Raw genomic sequence first — 26,204 nt, forward strand, 5'->3', positions numbered from 1 at the left:
CTGGCCAAATTAGCAACTTTCATTATTTTGGGAAATAAACACTCTCATAAGTAATGAGTATGAATACTTTCTATTTTCTCCTTCTAAATTAAAATAACTTAAAAGGTAAGGTCATTTTGTACTTTGAAGATCTGAAATGGTGTACTGTCCTTAATATACTAATAATAAAAATATAAATGGGAAAACAGTTTCTATAAGAGCCCTTGGGGACATTTTGTATACAATCATTTCACATTTTAAAATATATTGTCCTGAAAAAAAATCTGCAGCTAATTATAATCTATTGCAATAGATTATAATGCTAGATAATACTCTGATTTTAGAATGTTCTAGAAGCAAGAATATAAAACAAGCAACCCAATGAAATAATTGGGCAAAGAGTATGAATAGGCAACTGGCAGTGGAAGAAATACATGAATGAGAAGTAAAGGTATCAAATATCCTCAAACTCGTTGCTAACAAAGAAATCAAATCAAATCAATAAATCTTTGGCTTCAATAATGACAAGAAAAAGTTGTATAATCTATCAAAAAGCAATTTCCCTTAATCTAATCAGACATCAAAAGTCACAGTGCACCCGACTAAACTAAAATACAAAGCTACCAAAATTAAATTGCCTAAATATTAAATTAGCCAAATATTAAGCTATCGAGTATTCAGCAAAAAGTTATAGTAGTCTGTAAGCACAATTAATCTGTAATATTATTCGTGAGGTATAAATAGCAGAGAATTCAACATATTTACATTACTGTTGTTAGATCAATGAACTCAGAAAATTATGACATATTTAACACAGTAATGAATCATGTTATATGTGCATATGTATATAATTATATTTTGGTTATATTACAGAAAAAAGTGAAAGTACCAAGAGTACCAAGTTTTACCTGAGCTCTATATATGTGCTTCCTTAAGGCATTTTTTATTTCAATGACATCCACATCTGTTCTGATATCCTTGGTTTTTGATTCTTTGGCATAATTGGCAAAACCAGAATTCTTCATTTCCTTCTATATACACATGAAAGAACTTTAGACAAATGCAGTAAAGATAGTGCCAACATGAATGCTATCATAATGGACAGTACAAAAACACATTTATACAATGTTATCTTTAGCAAAGAGCCTCAGAAACATTTATCAAGATAATGCAATGAATAAAAAAGTTTAAGAAGCAAACATTTCAATTTGAGAAAGTTTTATCTGATATATACAAATACAATATCTTAAAATAGTTTTCATTTTAACCTGTTCTAAGTCTTTCCTGAAACCTCCTTGTTTTTCTTGGTTGCCATGTTCATGTCAAACTATTTATCTTTCTGAAAGTCTTTCTGAATGTATGTTTACAGGTTTATACTAAAGAAAAATATGAAATGCTTCCTATCTTAAATACTTAGGACAAGAAAGAGTTTCAGATTTTGGAATGTTTGCACAAATAAATATACAATGAATACAACACAAATTCAAACACAAAATTCATTATGTTTTAAATACGTCTTACATATGTAGCCTAAAGGTAATTTTATACCATATTTATAATGCTTGTGACATGTGTTTTGATTGCAACCCATCACATGAGGTCAGGTATGAAATTTTCCACTCCTAGTATATCACATTAAAAATTATTAGATTTTGGGGCTGGGGTTGTGGCTCAGTGGTAAAGTGCTTGCCTAGCAAGTGTGAGGCACTGGGTTCAATCCTCAGCACCACAATATCTTTATAAAATAAAGATATTGTGTCCATCTACAACTAAAAAAAAAAAAAAAAAAAATTAAAAACAAAAACAAAACACCTACCAGATTTTGGAGCATTTTAGATTTTTGGATGAGGAATGCTCAACTGGTATAAACATACTGTGGCTTAGAATGCAAAATAAAGTTATACTACGGAAGTAATTTATCTTAGAATTCCATTGAAAAATAAGCTTTCATATTATAAATGATCTGTACTATATATACCAGGGAAGTATAAAAAACAAAATCTACGTGAGAATGCATTACTCAAACTACATATATGTATAGAGTTAAAGGTCGTTTTTAAATTTTAAGAAATTCAGACTCTCTCCAGAACCGCTTTTTTGTTTTTTCTTTTTGGTTATATTCATGCACAAGAAAATTAATTTGAATATCTTGATTATTAACTCAAATTTCTTTGTGTATTCATGCAAAAATGCTTTCACTATGTAAGAAAGATAATTATAACATTAACTACATTATACCAGATCAACTCAAGATTTTTTTTCTAAGACATACAGGTTATATTGAACACAGCAAGGAATCATAAAAATAGATTATTTTTCTAGATTATATTAGTAAGAGCCAGAGAAAATTAAACCTACAGTTTGTTAACAGAGATTTACCTGATTTCTGTAATATATATGCTTCCTTAAGGTACTTTTAATTTTTTCATGTTCAATGTTTTTCTTGCAATCACTTTCTTTTTTGCGTTTTTTCTTCAAAGTATAATTTCTTTGACTGTCTTCATCTTTTTGCTTAGTTTCCTTCTATATGCATTTAAACCACAATTAAACAAGTATCAATATAAACTATGTACCTTACAAAATCCAAATAAATTCAAGAAGAGGGAGTTACAACACAAGTATAACACATTAAAAACAGAGCTCTACATAAAAGAAAAATCTTCTTCACTTTTGGAATAGATATACATTAACAAACATTCAGGGAAACAGGCTTTAGAATAGTTAAATATGCATAATCCTCATGACCCACCTATTCCACTCCTAGGAATATAACCTAGAGAAATTCCTTAACTTGTGTACGAAGAATCACAAAAGATAATATGTACACTGTTCAAATAATTATTCAAAATTTAAAAAATTCACCAAACAGGCAAATCAACTAAAAGAAAAGTGAAATGCTTTATCAATAGTAAAACAGATAATGGATATAAGTGTGACACGAATAATGAAACGTATACACTAGCAAAAATTGTCTATAAATTGCATGAACTACAAAATGATTATTAACAGGCAAACCTAAACAAATATTTGTTGGGAATTCACCAAACTGGTAAAACCATAATGAAAAGCAAGAAAATAGCACATATTCTAAAATAAAGGATACCTTTGGGTAAAAGGGAAAAGAGATAAAAGGGAAAAGAGACACAGCAGGGACTTAAAAATTTAGTAAGGCTCTGGGCTTAGGGTTGTGGGTTACTGATAGAATGTTCACCAAGCACATGAAAAGTACTAGGTTCAATCCTCAGCACCACATAAAAATAAATAAATAAAATAAAGTTCCTGTGTCCTACTACAATTAAGATATATGTATATTTTTTAAAAATCAGTAAGGCTATTTCTTTATACAATTGGTGCATATAAATACATACTTAAAAAGAATCTACTTTTAAGAAATGAACACAAATATTTATAAATACTCATACATATGTATGAAAAGAAATTTCATGAATGACATTGTACTTTGTAAATTTAGAAAGAAGTTGTAAATGTAAATAAATTATTTTTAATTTGTAGAGTTTTACCTGATTTCCATATGTATGCCTTCCTAAGGTGTTTCTCATTTTAACAAATTTCAAATCTTTACTGGATTCTCTGAATTTTTCTTTTTTGTGATGGTCACTTAGAATACAACTAACATTAACATCTTCATCATGATTTTGCATTTCTTTCTGTATATTTATAAAATTACTTTAATTAGACTATGGATTAAATGTAGCCTCAACACAACAATGCAAGTCCCAACAGAAAAACTGAAGATGAAATACAAAAAGTAAAAAGCTCTGCAAATTATATTCCATCTAAGTCAGACTCACATAAAGCAGAACAAACATATTATAGCTCCCTAAGTTTTATAATAAGTTTACATATACACTTAATTTGGTATAGCTGTATGCTCAATTCAGATGTTTAATATTTACTCATTATACTTTGAAATTTATTTTACAAATGAGAAATTTTTATTTAAATTTTATATACATTCTCCTAGATGTATTTTAATAATTTCTTTTACAAAATCTTATTTTATTCTTTTACTCATGTTGTCAAACTAAATTTATTTAATAATTTCATCATTTTACAATCCTTTATGCTATATTTTGCATATTTCAACAGACACATCAACCCTAAAAACTTCTTTTATAAGCATGCATAGGTGATCATAGAAGTAGTCTTATAAGTCACATAAATATCAAATCTATTTTGGGAAAACATGCAAAAGTATTAACTTCAGAAGTTTTAGATAACCTTACCATGTAGAATTAAAGGACTATTCAATTAAAAAACTTCCAAATTGTTCCTAAAATTCTTTTTCTTTTTTAATATTTGACACATTCAGTGTAAACACAATCTATTTAGAATTGTTTTTTAGTTACACATAAGAATACTTTAATATAAACTACTAATAATTACTAAGTTAATAATAATTTGGTAAATTAACCAACAGACTGTTCTATAAAACACAATATGAAACAACAGAATTGAACATCATGTGTTCTAGAGTAGAATAATGACATTTTTGTTTGTTGCTGATATCTGAAAATTCATACATGACAGCCACAAGTGTACCATGTTCAAAGTCCTTCCTGTATTTCCCCACATATTAATCAAAATCCATGCTTTTAAAAATTTTGTTATATATGCAGTTAAATACTCGAATTTAGATAAATCCAGGGTTCAGATATCAGCTTTCATATTCCAAAATTCATGTAATTTCTACCATGTGCTGTTTCTCTAACAATTCTGTAAGAAAATCCAGAAATGTACATTTTTTTTAGTCTATAAAATCTTACCTGGGTTCTACATATGGTCCCTCTTAAGGCACCTCTCACTTCAAGAAATCCCATATCTTTCCTGAAATCTTTGTGTTTCTCTTGATTGCTATGTTTACTCCAAACAGAATTGGTTTGGGAATCTTCATCATTCTGAATTTCTTTCTGTATGTATGTAAAAATGGTTTAGGCAATTAACTAAGTGTAATTTCAACATTATGTACTTCCTATGGTATTCAATTTAATCTATAATTTTTTAATACTTCACTAGTCAAGCAAGGATATAAACATGTCCTTCAAAAAAAGGTTAAACACAGATAAATCTCTCAAGGAAAAAATTATTACTACAAAAGTTGTGAATAATAAAGTGATTTTAGTATGTCAGAAAGGAAAAAATAATGTTTTCTAAGTCTAGTAACAATCTTTTTCTTACAAATAATCAAGAAAAAATATTTTATCTAATCCCTGTCCAACTTAAAGTTATGATGCAAATTGCTGGGTGGATACAGAGTGGGTGGGGGAGGTACTAAGGATTGAGCCCAGGGGTGCTTTACCACTGAGCTACATCCCTGGCCCTTTTTACTTTTTATTTTGAGACAGGGTCTTGCTAAGTTGTTTGGGCCTTGCTAAGTTGCTGAGGATAGCCTCAAACATGTAATCCTTCACATTCTGAGTCACCAAGATTACATGTGTGCACCCTATGTCCTGCTACAATCGAGATTTTTTTTTTTTTTGGTTCTTGTTAATTATACATGACAAAAGAGTCTATTTTCATAAAATTATACATGTGTGGAATATATCTTGATTAGGGCCCTAGTCTTGTAGATGTACATGATGGTGGGATTTATATATGTACATTTATATGTCAGATTCTTTCCACTGTTTTTCCTATTTGTATTCCCCCTCCCTTCCCTTTTATCTAATACACTGAACTATTCTTCCCCTCCCCACTCTTATTGTGAGTTAGCTTTTACACATCAGAAAAAATATTTGCCCTTTAGTTTTTTGGAATTGGCTTATTTCACTTAGCATGATAGTCTAAGACCCATCTGTTTATGACTTAATTTGTCATTCTTTATGGCTGACTAATATTCCATTGGTATATATGCCATAATTTCTTTATCCATTTATCTGTTGATGGACATCTAGGTTGGCTCCATAGCTTGGCTATTGTGAATTGTACAGCTATAAACACTGATGTGGCTGCGTCACTGTAGTATGCTGATATTAATCCTTTGGATATATCCCAGAGACTGGGATAACTGAATCAAATGGTAGTTCCACACCTGTTTTTTTTTTTCTGAGGAAATCTCCAAACTGCTATCTAGAGTCGTTGCACTACTTTGCAGTTCTACCAACAATGTATGAGTGCACCCTTTTCCCCACATCCTCATCAACATTTATCATTACTTGTATTATTATTGTTATTTTTTTGGTACCAGGGGTTGAACCTAGGGGAACTTAACTACTGAGCCACATCTCCAGCCCATTTGGTATTTTATTTAGAGACAGAGTCTTAATGAGTTGTGGGCCTCGCTAAATTTCTGAGGCTAAAACTCGAGATCCTCCTGCCTCATCCCCCTAAGCCACTGGGATTACAAGCATTTGCCACTGCACCGGGCTTACTTGTATTCTTGATAATCACCATTGTGGTTGGAGTGAGATGAAATCTCAGTATAGTTTTAATTTGTATTTCTCTGATAGATGTTGAACTTTATATATATATTTGTTGACTGTTCGTATTTCTTCTTTGGAGAAGTGTCTGTTAAGTTCCTTTGCCATTTATTGATTGGGTTATTTGGGTTTTTATTTGTTGGCGGGTGTGTGTGTATGTTAAGTTTTCTGAGTTCTTTGTATAACCTGGAAATCAATGCCCTATCAGAGGTATGGGTGGTAAAGATTCTCTCCTGTTCTGTAGGCTCCCTCTTCAGAACACTTTTGTTTCCTTTGCTGTGAAGAAACTTTTTAGTTTAATGCCATCCCAATTATTGATTTTTAACCTTTTTTCTTACACTTTAGAAGTCTTGTTAAGGAAGTCAGTTCCTAAGCCAACATGTTGAATTGTTGAACCTACATTTTCTGCTAGTATGTGCAGGGTTCCTGTTCTAATTCCTAGATCTCTGATCCACTTTGAGCTGAGCTGTATGCAGGGTGAGAGACAGGGGTTCAATTTCATTCTGCTGAATATGCCTTTCCAGTTTTCCCAGCACCATTTGTTGAAGAAGTTTTTCTACAATGTATGTTTTTGATGCCTTTGTCTAGTATAAGCTAACTATATTTATTTATGTGGGTTTATCTCTCGAGTTTTCTTTTATTCCACTGGCCTTCATGCCTGTTTTGGTGCCAACAACATGCTGTTTTTTTTTTTAACTATAATTCTATTAAAAATTATCTGATTATGGGTCAATTTTTCTTGGATTGTTTTTCTTCATAGTTGTTTACTGATAAGCTTCTCACTTGCAAGTTTACCATTCACATGAGGGAGGGAAAATAAAAGTGAGCAATAGCTGAATTCACAGTTCTGATTTTACCAGATAAAAAATAACAATTTTTGTCACCCTAATGTATCTCAAACAAATTTCTCTTGCCAATACATTCAAACTAAATTCATCAATTTCCTACCAATTATTTAACAAATACTCACATATATATCTATACATATAATTCTACAAGTTTTAAGACTTCACAGCAAAGAGTTAGGAGTAAAAATGAGTTCATGACAGTTCCTAAAATGTACTCCTGAAAGGTTGTTTAGAGAGTCACATTTACCCAAATAGCCTGGGAATCAATGCCCTCTCCAAGGGCATGATTATGATAAAATCCAAATGTGTTAAGGCCTATATAGTGTAACATTTGGTTCCCTCTCATGTCAGGCTTCCTTTGTGGATATGATGGCCTTAGCACATTGTAATCCTATAATCAAAAAACAATCCCTAAGAGTGGTTGACTGAATTTCCCCTTCAGCTATTCAGAAAAGTGAAACTAAAACTAAGAAAAATACAGACTTTTGTTCCTTTCTATCAAAGACATTCAGAGTAATACTCTGAATGTACAACAGTAATTTCCATTAAGGATTAATTTGCAGGGTAAAACAAGTAAGTTTCTGGCTTTCCATTTCACATGGTATATAACTGAAGGACAATCAATCCATAGGCCCAGATTGAGAAATGTCTAAAATATAGGATTAATTAACCCCACATAGATTCCAGCTGCACAGAATGCAAAATGAATCTGCCATTATCATTAGCAAGGAGGCATGAAACATTATGTTTACGTATGCAGCCTTTTCAGATGTTATTTATGACTTATCAATGAGAACTGATGCTTCTAGTGTCCTATGTCCCATTGGACTATTTAAAAATCATAACCTCACAAAGTATAACATTCAAAGTTTTTTTAAAAAACCAATATGTTTTATATGAGAGAAAAAAAATCAACATATATTTTTCTCTAAGCTACCAATACTCTAATTGGTTACTCTTATGAAAAATAACCAATTTTTGATGAAAAGTAATTAATAATTATAATTATTGTAAATGTAAATATTCATATTTTATTTCTTTATACCAACTATGTACTAGACATTATGGCATATGCCTCCATATAATATAGGAAAAAATGGCTGTATCTAGTATATTTTATATAGTATGGTGTCATGTAAAAGACAGCCAGTTATTCTAGTAATAGTATAGTATGGTTTAGGCAATGAGATTGTTTCAGGTTTGTTTCAGGATTGTTTCCTACCTTGGAGTAGGTATAGATAGATATACTCTGATCTCCAGGTGTTATTCCAATATGTAGCCAAGGAATTTGTCATACAATTTGAATGAATTCATGAGACTGATATGCTATTCATAAGAATACAGAAAGCCAGAGAAATCAAGTAAAGAACAAGAGTCCTTTAAGGGCTACTTGGTTCTTAACTTGTCCTTACACCATGATTCTTAAATAGTATTTCATAATCCTATGATTATCTACTACCTTATGGAAGGGAGATCTAACAAAAGAAATCAAAATTTATTCAAAAGAAGTAAAAATGTATTGAGTGTGTAGCCTTAAATTTTGCTCTCATACATGACAGCTCTGGGATTTGGGGCAAGTTATTTAACCTCATTGTACCTGAATATCACCAACTATTAATGGAAAAATAAGACACACCAGAAATGAACATGAGGTTTAAATAAGATTAAGGGTATAAAATGCTTAGCATAGTGCCTGACACATAGTGGTTACTCAATAAACGGAGTAATAGTTGTACTAACAACAAGTGAAGCAACCTTAAATATTAGTTTCACATAAAAAGGAAAGAAAACTAAGGCACAGGATAAACGAATTCTCTATAGTCACAACTAGATATTACAAATCTTGTTCACAAGTTGGTTGATTTAGATCAAAAAGTCATATTGTTTTGTGTGTCTGGTTTGTTTCTATAATATTTTTCCAAAGTTTGTTTTATTTTATTTTAAATAGAGAGTCAAAAGAAGTTTTAAGTATTCCTTAGTATTCTCTCATTTTTGCGAAGCCTTCATGGATCAAACAACCAAGATATATTAATCATTTGTTCCTCCATATTCCTCTGCTATGCACATAGTTTTATCAATGCAAATTTCATACTGAACTGAAATTAATAATCTCTACATTCCTTATCCATCACTAAATAGTAGACCACTTCAAAGTCTGATATGTGGTTGCATTCATTTTCATATCTCTAGTGCATTGCATAGTACCTGGGACAGCAACAGTTTTCAATAAATTATCTGTAAACCTGAGTTAAATATATATCTGATTCTGTTTATTCAGAAGCTTTCTAAAAGGTATAAGTAGGTTAAACAGAATTATTTTTTAGTGAGTATTTTGTTATTTTTAACTCAGTCAATTTACAAAGCTACTCTTCTGAGATGACATTTCAGAATACAGTCAATGAGGAACATTTTATTATTCTGTGCAAAAGAGGAGGAAGAAAAGCAAGACACCAATATGAAGTTAACTTTCTAATTTCTCCTCAGAAGTGAGTACAATATCTTTTTTTTAGTTTACCAGTTATGAACCCTCAGCTGTCTGATCCATAACTTAAAGAAAGAACAATGTATTCTAAAACTAAGTATAAATTTAAATATTTGTTACTTCTGATTGATATTCTATTGCTGCTCTCTACTATTTTAGCATCTAAATCCGAATTATTCAAAATACTGCAAAACAGGACTGTGGATAATACAAATATATCATACTCTAACCATTTATTTTTGCATAGAGAAGAGAAAATTCAGACATATGTACTAATGATTTTCATGCTGTTGACAGTTAATACTACATTTAAACTATTTAAAAAGGTGTATCAGGATGTTTTTGGATACAACTAATAGAAAACCAACTCTCACTTAAACAATAGAAATGTATTATCTTACAGAATGGCAATTTGGTCCAATGTGGTTTCAAGATTTGGTTAACCCAGGGACTCCATCATCAGCAAGGATCCAGATTCTACCTATAAAATCTGCTGTCTATAGGGCTAACAAGCTAAGGCTAGTACTCCTCATGGTCAATTACTAGTAGTAATTTAGGCTACATTCTTTCATGTTCATATCTAACAGAAGTTAGTCTGCCATTGGATCTCTTTCAAATAAAGAAGAATCCTAGAAGTTCTTACATATTCTTCTTCATGCCTCATTGAACTGAATTGGTTCATGTGCTCATTTCCAGAACTATGACTGTCAAGATTATCAATAGTCCAAATAGATCAAATTCTAACACTAATGGCAAATTTCCAATCCAAGTAAGTAATCTTGATGTTACTTACTAGGGAAAAATAATTTCAGAATGATAATTACTCATAGAAGACTCAAAGGTTTTCTTTCTGTTAAACTAACAGGTATTACATGAGGACCCACTTGCCAGGTTCTATGTGAGATGACCAGGATATAATTATGGAAAAGACACACCTGATTCTTTTATTTTTTAAGTTGTAGACAGATGCAATACTTTTATTAATTTATTTTTATGTGGTGCTGAGCATTCAACCCAGTGCCTCACTCAGGCTAGGCAAGTGCTCTATCACTGAACTAAAACTGCAGCCCCCAGACATGATTCTTGATGCCAATTGTGCTCCAAGAGCACAGAGGAAAGATGATGAACTCAGTATGTTAGTACAGAAGGACAGAAGTGGTTTGATTCACAAAACATCTGAGATAAAATAAATAGGATTTAGTAGTTGACAAGATATGTGGAGTAAGGGAAAGGAAGGTTACATGGTGATTCCCAAATCTCTGACATAAAGTATTAGATAAAAAGTGATGGAATCTGTTGAGATGAGAAACACGGAAGGAAATACTTTTTCCTAGATCAAGCCTGTTTGGGGATACACTGAGGTTTATTTTCTATTCTAAATGACTTATAAATTCTTCTATGCTTAGAGGCTTTAATCCCCATTCAAACAACTTGAGGGCTAGTATTTACACCAAGTATAGAGAAGGAGGTAGGGGAATAGGACAGGAAAATATTTCTAAACTCTTAGAAACAGCGCTCACATTTCCAAAGAAAAAATAATCCCCAAATCCTCATATGATACTATGTATTCTACTGCTGTTTTATTACACTCTAACATTAAAATGCTGAAAATTATTTTGTAGGACATACCACCAAAGTGCTAAAAATAAAAGTAGAGACTCAAACTAAGACAAAATTAAACTTAAGCTTTTTCAAAATATGTAAGTGGTATTCTTCGATATTTAAATAAGTGAAAGCAATTACCTTAAAATATTATCATTTTAATGACTTTCAATCCCTATATGTTCACAATTTAGAATATAATATTAATATAAACAGTCAGTCCTCCATATCCATAGATTCCAAATCCACAGATTCAAACCAACCTCAGTTGGAAAATACAGTTAGGTCTAAGAAGGCTGCACCCATACTGAACATGTAGAGGCTTTTTTTCCCTTGTCATTTTTCCCTGAAGAATATAGTGAAATAGCTATTTACATAACAATTACATTCTAATAGGTATTATAAATAATCTACAGATGATTTAAAGCACACAGGAAGATATATGTAGGTTATATACAAATACTATGCCATTTTACATAAAAGACTTGAGATCTGAGCACCCTTGGATTTGGTATATAAGAAGGATCCTAGAACCAATCCTCTGGGGCACCAAGGGATGATTGCATTTCACTATATGGGTACTTTACAAAATAAATACTAAAAAATGTCTACTATTTATCTTACTTACCTCTAAAAGAAAATCCCCTAGATACTGAATTGGATAAAATGGAGCCTTAAAGTTATCTTTTTCTTTCTCAGCATTGATTCTTGCATTACTGGCAATCACATGAGTTACTCCACTTGGTGAACTTTTTGGTAAAATAACATTTGCCTTTCCAGCCTCCAAAACTCTAAATAAAAATGTAAATGGTATAAAATATATTAGAAAAATTGAATATATTCAGTCAAATTATTCAAATCAATTACTCCTTGGAGCAGGAGTATAACTATCTGAAAGGAACTAATTCCTTTGGGACACTGAGTATCACAAAAAATAACTATTGCAATAATTTCTTAAAATATAGGATTTTCACAACGAATGTTTAAGAAATCATACTATTCTTTCTGCCTATTCATTTCTTGATATGGGAAAGACTTTTATGAAGCAAGAATATTAAAGTATTTCCTAAGTATAAGCCAAGCATTAAGCCCAAAAGAATAATGAAGAATGGGTAAGGAAGCAGATATCCTGGAAGGCAATATATACCCAAGGAAATCATTCTGGACCACAAAAAATGAAATCAGTTGCCAACCTTAAAAGTTCAGCTTTTAAAAATTTTTAGCTCTAGTCTATATTAAGGAAAAAAAATACATTTAGACTCAGGCAGACATACACGTCCCATAAGCACTAAGCTTCTGCTTTTAGAAAGCTGTACTGCTACCACCTAAAAATAAGGCAAAATAATCCACATCATAATTCTCTTTAAGCTCATTAGCAAATCAAGGTAATAAGTTAATCAAATAAGTTAATTTCCAAAGAATGATAGGCCCCTATGTGAAAAGGACTGGATTTCCAAACCATTTCACTGTTGGCAGAGCAAAGGAAAGTGGTTGGTCATAAGAACACATAAGAATCACTAAAGGGCTGGGGTTGTAGCTGAGTGGTGAAGTTTCCCTTGCATATGTGACTCACTGGGTTCAATCCTCAGTACAACATAAAAATGAAATAAATAAAACAAAGGTACTGTGTCCATCTACAACTAAAAATATTTTTTAAAAAGAACCAGGCAAAAATTTAAGACAATTGAAATGAAGAAGATAGCTTGTGTACCAGTTTTGAAAAGCAAAGTCCCTGACCCAAGAAAATATGCTCTTATTTGCCAGCTCTTTGGCATAGTCCTCCATTAAATGTTCATGAAAAATACTGGGGGCATGTCAGGAAAAAATACAAGCCCTCCTGTTCAGTACAGATGGGGACTGGTTGCCATTGAAGTGTATACATAAAACCAGGTCCCCTTCCCTGAGCTCTTCCTTCTCTACTATAAAGGAAAAGCCTTCAGATGTTTGGAGAAGAATAAGAAAGTTGTCTGCCCTCAGACCTAGGGAAAAAATACAATGTTTTTTTCTTGAAGGGGAGGGAGTAAAACTTATCTCTAAGGAAGGAGCAAAAAAACTCTCCTGCTGTCCAGTCCCCCACCCCAAAAGATCCACTGTTTCTGCATGAGAGAAGCAAAAATCATTGCTATAAAGGAGAAACACAAATATCCCCTGGGAGCAAGATCTTAGAACAATACACACAGAGATATAACACTGGGGAGAGACCAGAAACTCTCTCTTGCCGAAAAAGCCTGTCCACAGATTTTGATTGTGGGGAGTGGGGCAGGAAGGCTAGAAACACAAATACTGAGAAAGCCCCAATCACAGGAACCAATAACATAGAGAAGGTTTAAAATGAAAGCCTATCTAGAGCTGAGAATATACACTATCCACACTCTCGGCCTATAAATGAGTAAAAAGATAGATGGGAAGAACATAAAGAGCGTATTCCTGTGCCCTTTTAGTGCAGTAACTACCAAAAGGTTAAGGCAGAGCAAGAACACTGATAAAAACCTTTCTAGTACCCAAGGTCCCAAACTAAATACAAAGAAATTAGAGTTCACTGCTGTTAGCAGCGGAGATGCACTGAGGGTGACTATAACATTAACAAAACCCAAATCCAACTCAATAACTGACAAGATTAACTCAATCACCCATAATAGCTCTCTTATAGAAGAGGCAGTCCCATTTTTAATATAAATATTATTCATCTTAGCCTGTATTATTCTTCTACATGCGATGTCTGATATTAAGCAAAATGCATTAAAAATATAAGACATCTATAGAACAGTAAGAAAAACTTAAATCAAGAAATGAAAGAATTAACAGTATGGACTGGGATATAATTCATGTTGAAATGATCAGAAAATCACCTTTAAATAACTATGATTTAAAAGAACTTAATGGAAAAGATGTACAATGTACATAAACAGATTGAGAACTCAGCAGACATCAATGAAAATGGTAGAAATAAAGGGCACTATATCAGAGAACAATATCTTTAATAAGCTTATCAAGAGGCAGAAACAACAGATAAAAAGAATTATTGAACCTGAAGATAGGTCAAAATTTTTTCAAAAGAAGAACTGTACATGAAATAGTTGTGGAATAGAATTAAACAGTCTAAAATACATGTCATGGCTAGGTGTAGTGGACCTCTGTAATACCAGTGACTGAGAAGGCTAAGGCAGGAGGATCACAAGTTTGAGGCCAGCCTCAGCAACTTAGGGTAAGACTGTGTCTCAAAGTGAAAAATAAAAAAGGCAGGGTTGTAGTTCAGTGGTAAAATACCTCTGGGTTCAATTCCCAGCGCTGAAGTGGGATGAGGGGCAGAAGCCAGGTAATGGAGTTCCAGTGGAATAACAACACAAGATGAGACACATATAACAAATAATGGCTGAATATTCTTTAATATTAATAAGAAAAAACCCAAATGTAAAGGAAACATAAAATACCCAAGCCAAAAAAAAAAAAAAAAAATACACACATGTATATATGCATCAGTATCAAAGTGATAAAAAATAAAGGTCAGGAGAAAAACTTGAAAGAAATCAGGAAAAGAAACTACAGACAGAAAGAATGGCAGTTGATTTCTCATCGAAATTGGTACAAGATAGAAGACAATGAACAGAGCATTTAATTACTGAAAGTAAAAAAAAAAGTCAACCCATAATTTTATATCCAGGGACTGTGTGGGAGGAAAAAAAATTAAAAAACTAAGTTTGCTCTCACATCACAATAATCAACACAGAAAACTTCTGTTATCTCAAAATGTAAGAATTTACTTCTGTTAGCAAACAAGCAGTCAATTCTGCATCAGAAGATACCACCTGGATGTCCTCTAACCCAATTCAGTTCTGACAATGAGAACTAAAGGTAGTGTCAAATTCCACATTTGAGGGTTCAGGTCCTAGGACTGTCCTCTCCCCCAGTTTGGATGCTAACTGCTAGCCTCAGATTGTTTTCTTTGCTTCTGACTGAACAACTATAAACCAGGGTTCAACTGGGTTTGATTAATTTGATACAGTAGCTCACAGAACTCAGAGATATGTTTATCATAAAGACTATTACAAAGGATACAGATGAACAGATGCATAGGGAAAGGCATGTGGGAAGGAGGTGGAGCTTTTGTGCCTTCTCCAGGCATACAGACTTTAGGAACTTCCATGTATTTGGCTAATCAGAAGCTCTCAGAAACCTGGGTTCCTTATGCAGGCATTGTTACAAAGATATCTGTAAATTCAATTACCAATCAATTATCACTGGATTAAATTGTTTAAAAAAAGACACAGAGTGGGCTGGGTGCAGTGGCACATGCTTGTAATCCCAGCAGCTAAGAAGGCTGAGGCAGGAGAATAGTGAGTTCAAAGCCAGCCTCAGCAATGGCGAGGTGCTAAGCAACTCAATGAGACCCTGTCTCTAAATAAAATACAAAAATAGGGCTGGGTGTGGCTCAGTGGTCGAGAGCCCCTGAACTCAAATCCTGGTACCAAGAAAAGGAAGGAAGGAAGGAAGGAAGGAAGGAAGAAAGGAAGGAAGGAAGGAAGGCAGGCACAGAGTGGCCAGGTTTAAACAAAAATAAAATAAACATGATCCACCTATATGCTGCCTATAAAAGATTCACTTCAATCTTTAAAAATACACATAGACTGAAAATGAGAGAATGGAAAAGCATAGTCCATGCAAATAATAATAAAAAAAAAGCACGGCTGGCTATACTCAGACAAGAAAGATAAAGTCAAAAACTGTAAGAAAAGACCAATAAAGTCATTATATAAAGATTAAGGGGTCAATTCATCAAGAAGATATAATTGGAAGTATACATGCACCTAAATATATAAATCAAATATTAAATGATCTAAAGGAATAGATAAATTGCAATACAGTAATAATAGGAGACTTCAATATAGAGTAAATACTTTAATACTTCAACAATAGGCAGATAATCTAGAAAGACAAAAACATTAGATCTGAACTATACTTTGAACCAAATGACCTAACAGACATATACAGAACATTCCATCCAAACCAATATAAGACATACTCTTCTAGAATGCACTCAGTACATTCTCCAGGATAGTTCTATGTTATATCACAAAATAAGTCTGAACAAACTTAAAATCATTACCTACTGTCTTTTATAAACACAATGATAAAAAGTTAGACTAAATCAGTAATCAGAAATCTTTAGAAAACACACAAATAAATGGAAATTAAACAACATATTCCAGGACAAACAATGAGTCAAAGAAGAAATCAAAAAGAGACATCAAAAACATCCTGAGACAAGAGCTGGGGTAGAATGACTATCTTGCATGAATGAAGCCCAGGAGTCAATCCTGAGCAAATAAACACTTTGAGACAAATAATAATGGATATAAAACATACCAAAACCTATAGAATGCAGCAAGAACAATATTGGAAGGAAACTTATAGCAATAAAAGCCTGCATCAAACAGAAGAGAAATTTCAAATAAACAACGTATTGTTACACATCAGAGTACCAGAAAAAGAAGAACTAAACCCAAAGTTCGAAAAATGAAGGGAATAACAAAGATTAGAGCAGAAATAAGTAAAATGGACACCAGGAAAACAAAACAAAACAATAAAACTAAGAGTTGGATTTTTAAAAAGATAAATAAAATTGACAAACCATTAGCTACACTACAAAAAGAATAAGGACTCAAATGAAGAAACTCAAAGGTGGGGAAAAAAAGAAATTATAAGTGATACCACAGAAATACAAGTCATAAAAGACTTATGAACAATTATATGCTAAGAAATCAGAAAATCTAAAAAAGTTGATAAATTCCTGGACACACACAACCTACCAAATTAGGAATAAAAAGAACACTTAAACAGACCAATAAAAATAATGAGACCGAATCAACAATAAGGTCTCCCATCAAAGAAAAGGCAAGGATCTAAAAGCTTTATTCTTGTTTTCCACCAAACATTTGAAAAACTAATATAAATTCTTCTCAAACTATTCCAAAAAAATAGAATAGGAAGGAATTTTTCCAAACACATTTTATAAGGGAGCATTACCCTGAAAACCTAAATCAGAGGGACACAAAACAACCACCACAACCAAAAAAGAAAACCACCACACCTGTATCCTCAGGGAACAGAAATACAAAAATTCTCAACAAAATAATAACAAATTAAATTTGACAAGACTTTAAAAAGATCATTCACCATGACCAGGAATTCAAGATGGTTCAAAATACACAAATCAATAAACATGGTATATGACATTAACAGAAAAAAAAGATCATATCATTTCTGTAGATGCAGAAAAAGTATTTGACAATGTTCAACATCCTTCATGCAAAAAATTTTAAGTAATTGATGTATAGAAGGTGCACACATTAACACAAAAAAGGCCATAACACATAAACCACAGCTAACACTATACAGGAAAGGGTTGAAAACTTTCCATCTATGATCTATAATCTGGACAAGTATGCCCACTTTTACCACTTCTATTCAACATGGTACTGGAAGTCCTGGCCAGAGCAATTCAGCAACAGAAAAGAAAAAAAGCACTCAAACTGGAAAGGAGGCAAATTATTTCTGTTAGCAAAGGACATGACAGAAAAATCCCAATGAGTATCCAAAAGCTACCTAAATCAGTCAACAAATTCCAAAAAAGTTGCACAGGATAAAAAACTTAACATAAAAATCAGTAGGTCCTCCAAATTACTATGAACTAGCTGAAAAAGAAATTAAGAAACTTTCTCATTTTCAAATCTATAAAAAATAAAATAAATGTAACCAAGGAGTTAGAATCTCTCTCCAATAAAAACTATATAAAATTTACTAATGAAAGAAATTAAAGAGTATACAAATAAATGGAAAGATATTAGAGGCATACTGTTAAAATGTCCATCATACCAAAATCAATCTATATATTCAATAAAATCCCTATCAAAATACAATGATAGGACTGGGGTTATAGTTCAGTGATAGAGCGTTTGCTAGCATGTGTGAGGCACTGGTCTTGATTCTTAGCACCATATGTAAATAAGCAAAATAAAGGTCCATTGACAACTGAAAAAAAAAAAAAAGTACAATGACATTTTTCACCAAACACACACAAAAAAAATACTAATGTTTACATGGAAGCATAAAAAGACCCTGAACAGCCAAAGCAATCTTGAGTAAAACAGAACAAAGTAGATGGTATCACACTACTTGACTTCAAAATATACTACAAAGGTATAGTATCACTGGCATGGCAAACAGACACACAGATAAATGGAACACAACAGAGAGCTCAGGAATAAGTCTATGCACTTACAGCAAACTGATTTTCAACAAAAGTGTCAAGAAAATACAATAGGAAAAGGAAAATATCTTTAGTAAGTAGTATTTGGAAAATTGAATATCCACATACTGAAAAATAAAATTAAAATCTTATCTCATACCATATACAAAAATCAACTCAAAAAAGATCAAAGACTAAAATGTTAAGGCTTGAATAGTTTACGAAACCACTCGAAGAAAAGAAAGGAAAGACTTTATATTGGTCTGAGAAAAGATTCTTTTGATATAACCTCAAAAGTCCAAGAAACAACAGTAAAATAGACAACTAAGATAACATCAATCTAAAATTTCAGACAACAAACAGTATAAGAGGAAATATTCACAAACTATACTTCAGGTAAGTGGTTAATGTCTAGAGTTTATAAGGAATTCAAACAACTCTATAGCAAAAAAGCAAATACCCCTTTTTAAAAAATGGGCCGACAACCTAAACAGTTACTTCTCAAAAGACAAACAATGGTCAACATGTATATGGAAAAAATATTTGACACCACTAATCATCAGAGAAATGCCAATCAAAACCACTTATCACTTAACACTTGTTAGAACTGTTTTTATCAAAAGGAGGGAAAAAAATAAACGATGGCAAGTATATGAAAAGGGAGCTATTACACATTGTTGAGGGGAATGTAAATTTGTACAGCCACTATGGAAAACAGTATGAAGTGTTCAAAATATCAAAAACAGAATTACCACATGATTCATCAATCTCACCATATATATGGGTAGGTATCCACAGAATATGAAATCAGTATGTATAAGAGATAGCTGTGTCTCCATATTTATAACAGCAATATTTATAATAGCCGAGATATGGAATCAACTTACATGTTCACCAATTGCTGAACACCTACACAATGCAACACTGCTCAGTCATAAGAATGAAATTTTGTCATCTGTTACAATGTGGATGGAGCTAGAGAATGTTATGTTAAATGAAATAAGCCAGTTATAGAGACCAATACTACATACTGCATGATTTCCCTCATATGTGCCATCTAAAAAGAACTGATATCATAGAAATAGTGAAATGGTGGTTACCAGATATTTGGGTGGTTAGGGAGATGGAAGAAGGATGGGGAGATGTTAGTGGAAGGATATATAATTATGGTTAGATAGGAGGAATATATTTTTAAGTGTACAAAATAGACACAGAGACTGGATAAGTAATTCCAGGACCAAGATGGTGGGAGAGTATTGGCAGGGGGACAGACAGAAGAGATAAGAAATGAATAGCTACCAATGATCATGAAGCTTCTCTTTAATGTGATGATAATGTTCTAATATTTATTGTATTGATGATTCAAAAACTCTGTGATCATACTAAGAACTACTAGATTATATACTACAGTGAATGGCTAAATTGTATGTTAATTATATCTCAACAAACCCATTTCATAAAAAAAACCAACTATAGAAATCAATGAAATAACAAAACTAAAATGATTAAATTTTAATTTCCAATTGTTTTTTGCTAATATGTAAGAAAATAATTTTTATATGATGACGTTATCTTGTGATCTTCCTAAATTCACTATTTTAAGTATCTTTGATAAAAATCTTAATGTCTTTTTTGTTTGTTTGTTTGTTTGTTGTACTTATTACACTGGCTTACTAGCACATCTAATAAAATGCTAAATAGAAATGGTGAATCAGCAATATATTAAAAAAGCATAATCCACCACATTGAAATACAGTTTATTTCAAGAATGTAGGTCTAACATTTGAAATTCAATCAGTATTATTCACCATATTAACAGACTTAAAGATAAAAGTAAATTATCTCAATAGATGCAGATAAAACTTTCAAAGAAATTCATTTACATGGCTTCCCAAAACAGAAAGATCCTAGGAATAAATTCAACAGAATATGTACAAGATTAATAAAATGAATCTATAAAACATTAATGACAGAAACCAAAGAACACTAGGAGAGAGAGTCTACTAATAAGAAGACTCAATATTTCTAAGAACACAGTTCTCCCAGTATGAACACTGTAGGTAAAATACAATCCTAGCTTGCTTTTTTCATAGAAACTTACAAGCTGATTCTAAAAATATATGAAAATTCAAAGAATCCAGAATCACCACAACAGTTTTTTAAAAGACACAGTTGAAGGATTTTTACTATTTCATTTCAAGATTTACTATAAACAACAGTAATCAAAACAGTATGATGATGGTATATGTTAGACATACAGGTCAGTGTAACAGAATAGCAAGTCCAGAAATAGACCATACATCCATGGTCAATTGATTTTTGACCACAGTGCCAAAGTAAATGCAGAGCAACTAAACTCTCTTCCACTGCAATTGGGAATGTAAAATGGTACAACTACTTTGGAAAACAGTTTGCCATTTTCTTATAATGTTAAATATGCAATTGTCATCTGAGCTAGCAATTTCATTCTCAGGTATTTCCTAAGAGAAATGAAAACATGCCTATATGAATATTCATACTCAAATGGTCAAAGCAGCTTGGTTTGTTTTGTTTTGTTCTGTCAGAAAAACAGCTGTGGAGGGGAAGGGGATGAAGTAGCCATGGGCAGAGGAATCAACTGAACTGTCATATAATTATAAGGAAAGCCTCTCTTACTCCATCTGTGCATTAGAGCCAAATATACCTACTGCTGGAGAGAGGTTCCTTTATATTCCAACATGAGTCAGTCATTAGATGCCCACTGCCCTCAGGTTTGGGGCATAACCTTGGATAAGACAATTCTCTTCAGCACAATTATGACATTTTGTCATAATTCAAGTATCCTTATGTTTGGTTCTGTTCCTGTCCCACTGATTCATTTGTTGATCTTTCTAACAACACCACATTATCATAATCACTAAAAGGGAGCTTTATTCATATTAATAAAAATAATAAAATGTCCCAAGTACCCATTAATAGGTGAGTGAACAAACAGACTTTAATACAGCAATAGAGTAGAATACTAAACAGCAACAAGAGTGAATGGTGATACATGCAACATAATTTCAAAAATAGAGTACTAAGCAAATGAAGCTAAAACAAAGTGTGTATTCAGTATCATCCCAAATATATGAACCTCTAAAAAAAATGACAAACCTAATCTGTAACTATAAGAAGGAAACCAGTGATTGCCCAGTATTTGTGGTCCAGAATTAAATGTATAAGGTCACAAAAGAACATTATAAGATGAGTGTAAATGTTACAGATCTTGATACAGTGAGGGTAATATAGGTGAGCTCCTATCCAAACTTATTAAAGTGTACACTCAATATGGGTGCATTATCCATATCCATAATCATTATCCATAAATTATATTTCACTAAAGACAATAAAACGATCCCCTCTTAAAAAAGAGTAGTAGCAGACTTGGAATACTTTTTAAACAACTGAAAGGCTTCCAAAAATATATATAAAAGGCAAAATGAAATTAAACTATGAAAACACTATGAACCATAAAGATAATACTACATAAACCTAAAAAAGGGTTCTGATAACATAATACTTTACTAGCAAAAATTTAAGAGGTTCAAACTTGGCCAATATAAATAACATGGAAAATAAAGGAGATCAAATAGATTTTGTTTTATCAGAGACATATACTTAAACATGCAGAATGGCTTTCCTAGGGGATCAAAAAGAAAATAGTCACAGCTCACATTTTGACTGAACTGATAACTGCAAAAATACAATAAGGTATTCACGCCAAAATTGTTTTCTCATTCATTGCTTTAGCTTTTATGAGATCCTACCTTACAAGAGAATCACTTCGTTTATCGGCTCTAACAAGAAGGACAACTTTCCATCTGTGGAAGGCTCCTGGAGCACCAGTGCGTTTCAGTTCTTCACGCCATCTTTTAGGTGCAGATTGCATTTGAGGTGAATAATGGGAGTCTTTTTCAATTTTATATCCCCATTCATAAGTTGTTTCATCAAGCCATCTGCCACTTTTGGCACTATGAATTATGTAGTCTTTAGTCAGTACCCACTTTCCTAGAAAGGAAATGAACTGTTCATCACAGAGAAATTTTGGTTCAAATAAAGATCAAATTTCAAATAAGTCAATCTTTGTCAACATGAGATTCTTAGGCTATACTGCCAACATTATCTTTGAACTATGGTTTTCTAAATTTTTGAGAGTGAAGCCAATAACATCACTGAACATTGTATGTAATGTCTTCAGTGACAAATAATTATAATTTTAAATATTACTAATGAAGCACACATCTAAAGCTTTAAAATAAAATATGTGATATTATTTGAATTATTATTACTGATATCATTCACTTTTGGGCTGATATATATATATTCTTTCTCCTATGCTAAAAGTCTCTCCAATAATGTTCACAGTACTGTTACACTTTGCCAAACAAATTTATTGTTAGGTAATTTTCTCTGGCATTTAATAACATTCTGTAGTTTCTATATCTGGGCATCAGTGATCTTTTAAACTGCAGGGAAAATGTATGCTTTTATTTATGGACCTAATAATGAATCCAAGAATAATGAATCAATCCTCTGGTATGTTAATCTAAAAGATAATAAATTCACTGGAGTCACATACATTTATCTGTTTTGGGGGTGATTCAATCAGTAGATTAATGATATTCCAAATCACTCACAGTAGAGACAGCCTTAAGGATTATCAGTGGTGACAAAGGGGGAGAAAGAAAGATTAAGGTCTAATTTGGGTTTACTGAGTTTGGTATTTTAGGGAAATAAAATAGAATCACTATTGCTTCACAGAATGGATAGAAGAGGAAGCAGAAGGAGAACAAAAATGCTGATTATTTCCAATGACAGATCAAAGAAAAGCTAAGGTCTCAACAAAAGCTTAAGTTTTGGCATTTGGTGCCAATCTTTTTATTAAACAATTTTTTTTCTAAATAAAACACCTAAATCTTTGGTGAAGTAAATATTTCCACCCAATTAACATATTTTCATGTATTACAAAATTTTACTCAGAAGAATAATAAAGTAGAAGTTATATCAAAGAAATAATTTAAGAAAAATATCAGGGGAAAAACCACATTTTTATCTGATATAATAAACATGCTATCTTTTCTTTAACATGAGGATTTTTTAAGGTTCAGAGAAAGGCAGTTTACTTACCTGCTGCACAAGCTGCTAAAAATTTTTCACTCTTACACAGGCGTTCAGCTATAAGATGTGTACAATTTTTGTATTTCTAGAGGGAAAAATTCACATGAAGAAATATTACTAAACTAAGATTTTCTTAATAACACAGCTTTCTATTCTTATAATATCAAGGGGACAATATTTCATGTTTAAGTCATTATTTTAATTCTATTTTTCAACTACTCCTTGAATATTTTTATAAGCTTTTGTACTCACCTCACTCTTAATAAACGTGCAATCTAGTTTTAAAAGCAATTTGCCTAGAGCTTCCTTTTCTTCCATCTTAAATCCTGTCATCTGGATGATATGCTTTGGGGCATCATGTTCCATCTAACGTATATACGCACAGAAGATAACATGTTAAACACATTACTCACAGAGTTATTTTTTCTTAACTATGAGTGCTAAAATAAAAACTAAAATTAATTAAACACATAATGAACTAAACATGTAAGGCTTAACCATAAACATTACACCAATGTTAAATTTACTTAAAACAGAAACAAATTTTAAAAAGTTATCTTCTCGAAATGTGATCTTAAATAAAATAAATTTTTGTTTCTGGCTTGAACACTGAAAGTGGGCATCAATACACACATTGATGAATGAATATAATTCTTCAGAAAAAGATATATATCCATATAAATGTTAGTATAACAATACCAGCTTCATTCTTAAAATGCTATTTTTTGCTAAGAGCTTTAAAACAAATACGTTGTGGACAATGATACAATCAGATTTTGTACTGATTTTTGAAGTGTTTTTGGACAGATATTAAGAATATGTGCAAGTCACTGGAGACAAAGAACACATGGTCCCACAGCATTAATACCAAATAATTTAGTACAACAGGTACACATAATGATCCTGTATAGATTCTATTCCCCATGTACATTTCTGAACATACTGAACTTGGGAATGAAAGGGGGTGGGGGGGGGAGAGAGAGAGAGAAAGAGAGAGAGAGAAGATTGGGGAGTGGAAATTAAGCTCAACCACTTACAACATTTGGAAAGACAGACAAAATCAATAGTACAACAGTAACAAAAAGGTCCTTAAAACAGAGCAAACAGCTTAAAACCAAATTGTAAAAAGAAAACTGAGCCATGGATATGCAATCATCTTGTGGAGCCCTCAGCCAACCAGTCACCCCCTTAAATCCCCCTGCAGTGGGATTTATTAAGCATCCAGCCAGAAAGAACTTCTAGAAGGACCACTACTAGCAGAAAATTGTTAGAATCCCCTGCTCGCTCTAACCTCAACATGAACAAGGGGAACGTGCTGGTGGAGGCCTGTGCTGGGAACTGCACCTAACCCTGCTCAAACTCCATGACCCAGGCATAAAGAATTGCTCAGCATTCCCTTGCTTGACTCAGAGACAGCAACAAAGCATTTTTGGCACCAAATAGAGGAAATCAGATTCATTAGTCTAGACCACTAAAACTAGTGGGACGCACAATGAGAAGGCTAGAGATGATCTCCAGGAACATAGGCCTTACCGGAGGGAAGGTGCCTGAATGTCCAGTCAGACATCCATGGAAAATTAACACAGTCTATGCACCAGGAAAGGGCTGCTCCCAGCCTTAATTGGCACACAGCGACCTGTGATCAACCTAGTCATTCACAACATGGGGCAGTAGAAACTAGACTAGGTGAATCACCTGAGACCCTTCACTACAGTACCTCAGAGAGTGTCAATGGCCAGAATACTACACAACAGAAAATTCACTACCAGAGTTCCAGTGCTCACAGATCTTCACTATCGTGAAAAGGATCCTGTAGAGGGGAGCAGGTACATGGTAACCCAAAGCAAACACAGGGGCACTCCAGAGCCTTCATCCTGAACTACTGCACACAATAGAAACAACCAACCCAAACACTGCACCCTCTGAGCAGTCAGCTGCAGGCCCCTGAGCTGGCAAACCAGAAGATGCTAGTAGGAGGTTACCAGCAACTAAGGAATTGGCTCCTGTGCCCCTGCAACTCAGAAGAGATCCACAGCCAAAGACTGTTGGACATCTGCTTAATGTCCAAACCCCAATGAAATGCAAACCAAAATTCAACAAGAATCTTCCTCACCTTGACATGGTTTACTATAAACAACTCTAATATCAACTTTGATCACATAAAAAACTCTAACTTGAATGACAATTATTAAACCAATAATCAACACTGTACCTTCAACCCATTTGAGTGTATTTGATCTAATGGTTTAAAGCATTAAATGAAACCAATCTTCCTATCTTTGTTTTCCTACCTCTGATTTATACTTGCTTTTTCACCCCCTACTCATATTCTTGCATTATCTGCTACTACCTCAAACACCAATATTTTCTACCTTGGTGGTCTTCTATCTTCTCTCTCTCCCCCTCTGTCTTTTTCCCTCTCCTTTTTGCCCAATCTTTCTTCCAACCCACTTTTAACCCTCACTTAA

General features: G+C 32.7%; 1 protein-coding gene across 2 annotated transcripts in view; it reads right to left on the minus strand.

The window, feature by feature from the left end:
- The window catches only part of SLF1 (SMC5-SMC6 complex localization factor 1), a 73,737-nt gene that overhangs the window by 33,514 nt on the left and 14,019 nt on the right, over positions 1–26,204 (minus strand). The window contains exons 2-9 of one of the 2 annotated variants that reach the window (XM_081297979.1): positions 23,989–24,102; positions 23,746–23,821; positions 22,386–22,626; positions 11,980–12,142; positions 4,767–4,910; positions 3,501–3,647; positions 2,359–2,502; positions 888–1,010 (exon numbers count right to left, since the gene is read on the minus strand). In XM_081297979.1, the coding sequence (XP_081154105.1) occupies positions 888–1,010; positions 2,359–2,502; positions 3,501–3,647; positions 4,767–4,910; positions 11,980–12,142; positions 22,386–22,626; positions 23,746–23,821; positions 23,989–24,102 (1,152 nt within the window). The remainder of the gene's footprint in view (positions 1–887; positions 1,011–2,358; positions 2,503–3,500; positions 3,648–4,766; positions 4,911–11,979; positions 12,143–22,385; positions 22,627–23,745; positions 23,822–23,988; positions 24,103–26,204) is intronic. The other variant, XM_081297980.1, reaches the window with a different exon arrangement.

Source organism: Spermophilus citellus (assembly GCF_964194105.1).
Source record: "Spermophilus citellus genome assembly, chromosome: 1".
In the NCBI taxonomy this organism is placed as follows: domain Eukaryota; kingdom Metazoa; phylum Chordata; class Mammalia; order Rodentia; family Sciuridae; genus Spermophilus; species Spermophilus citellus.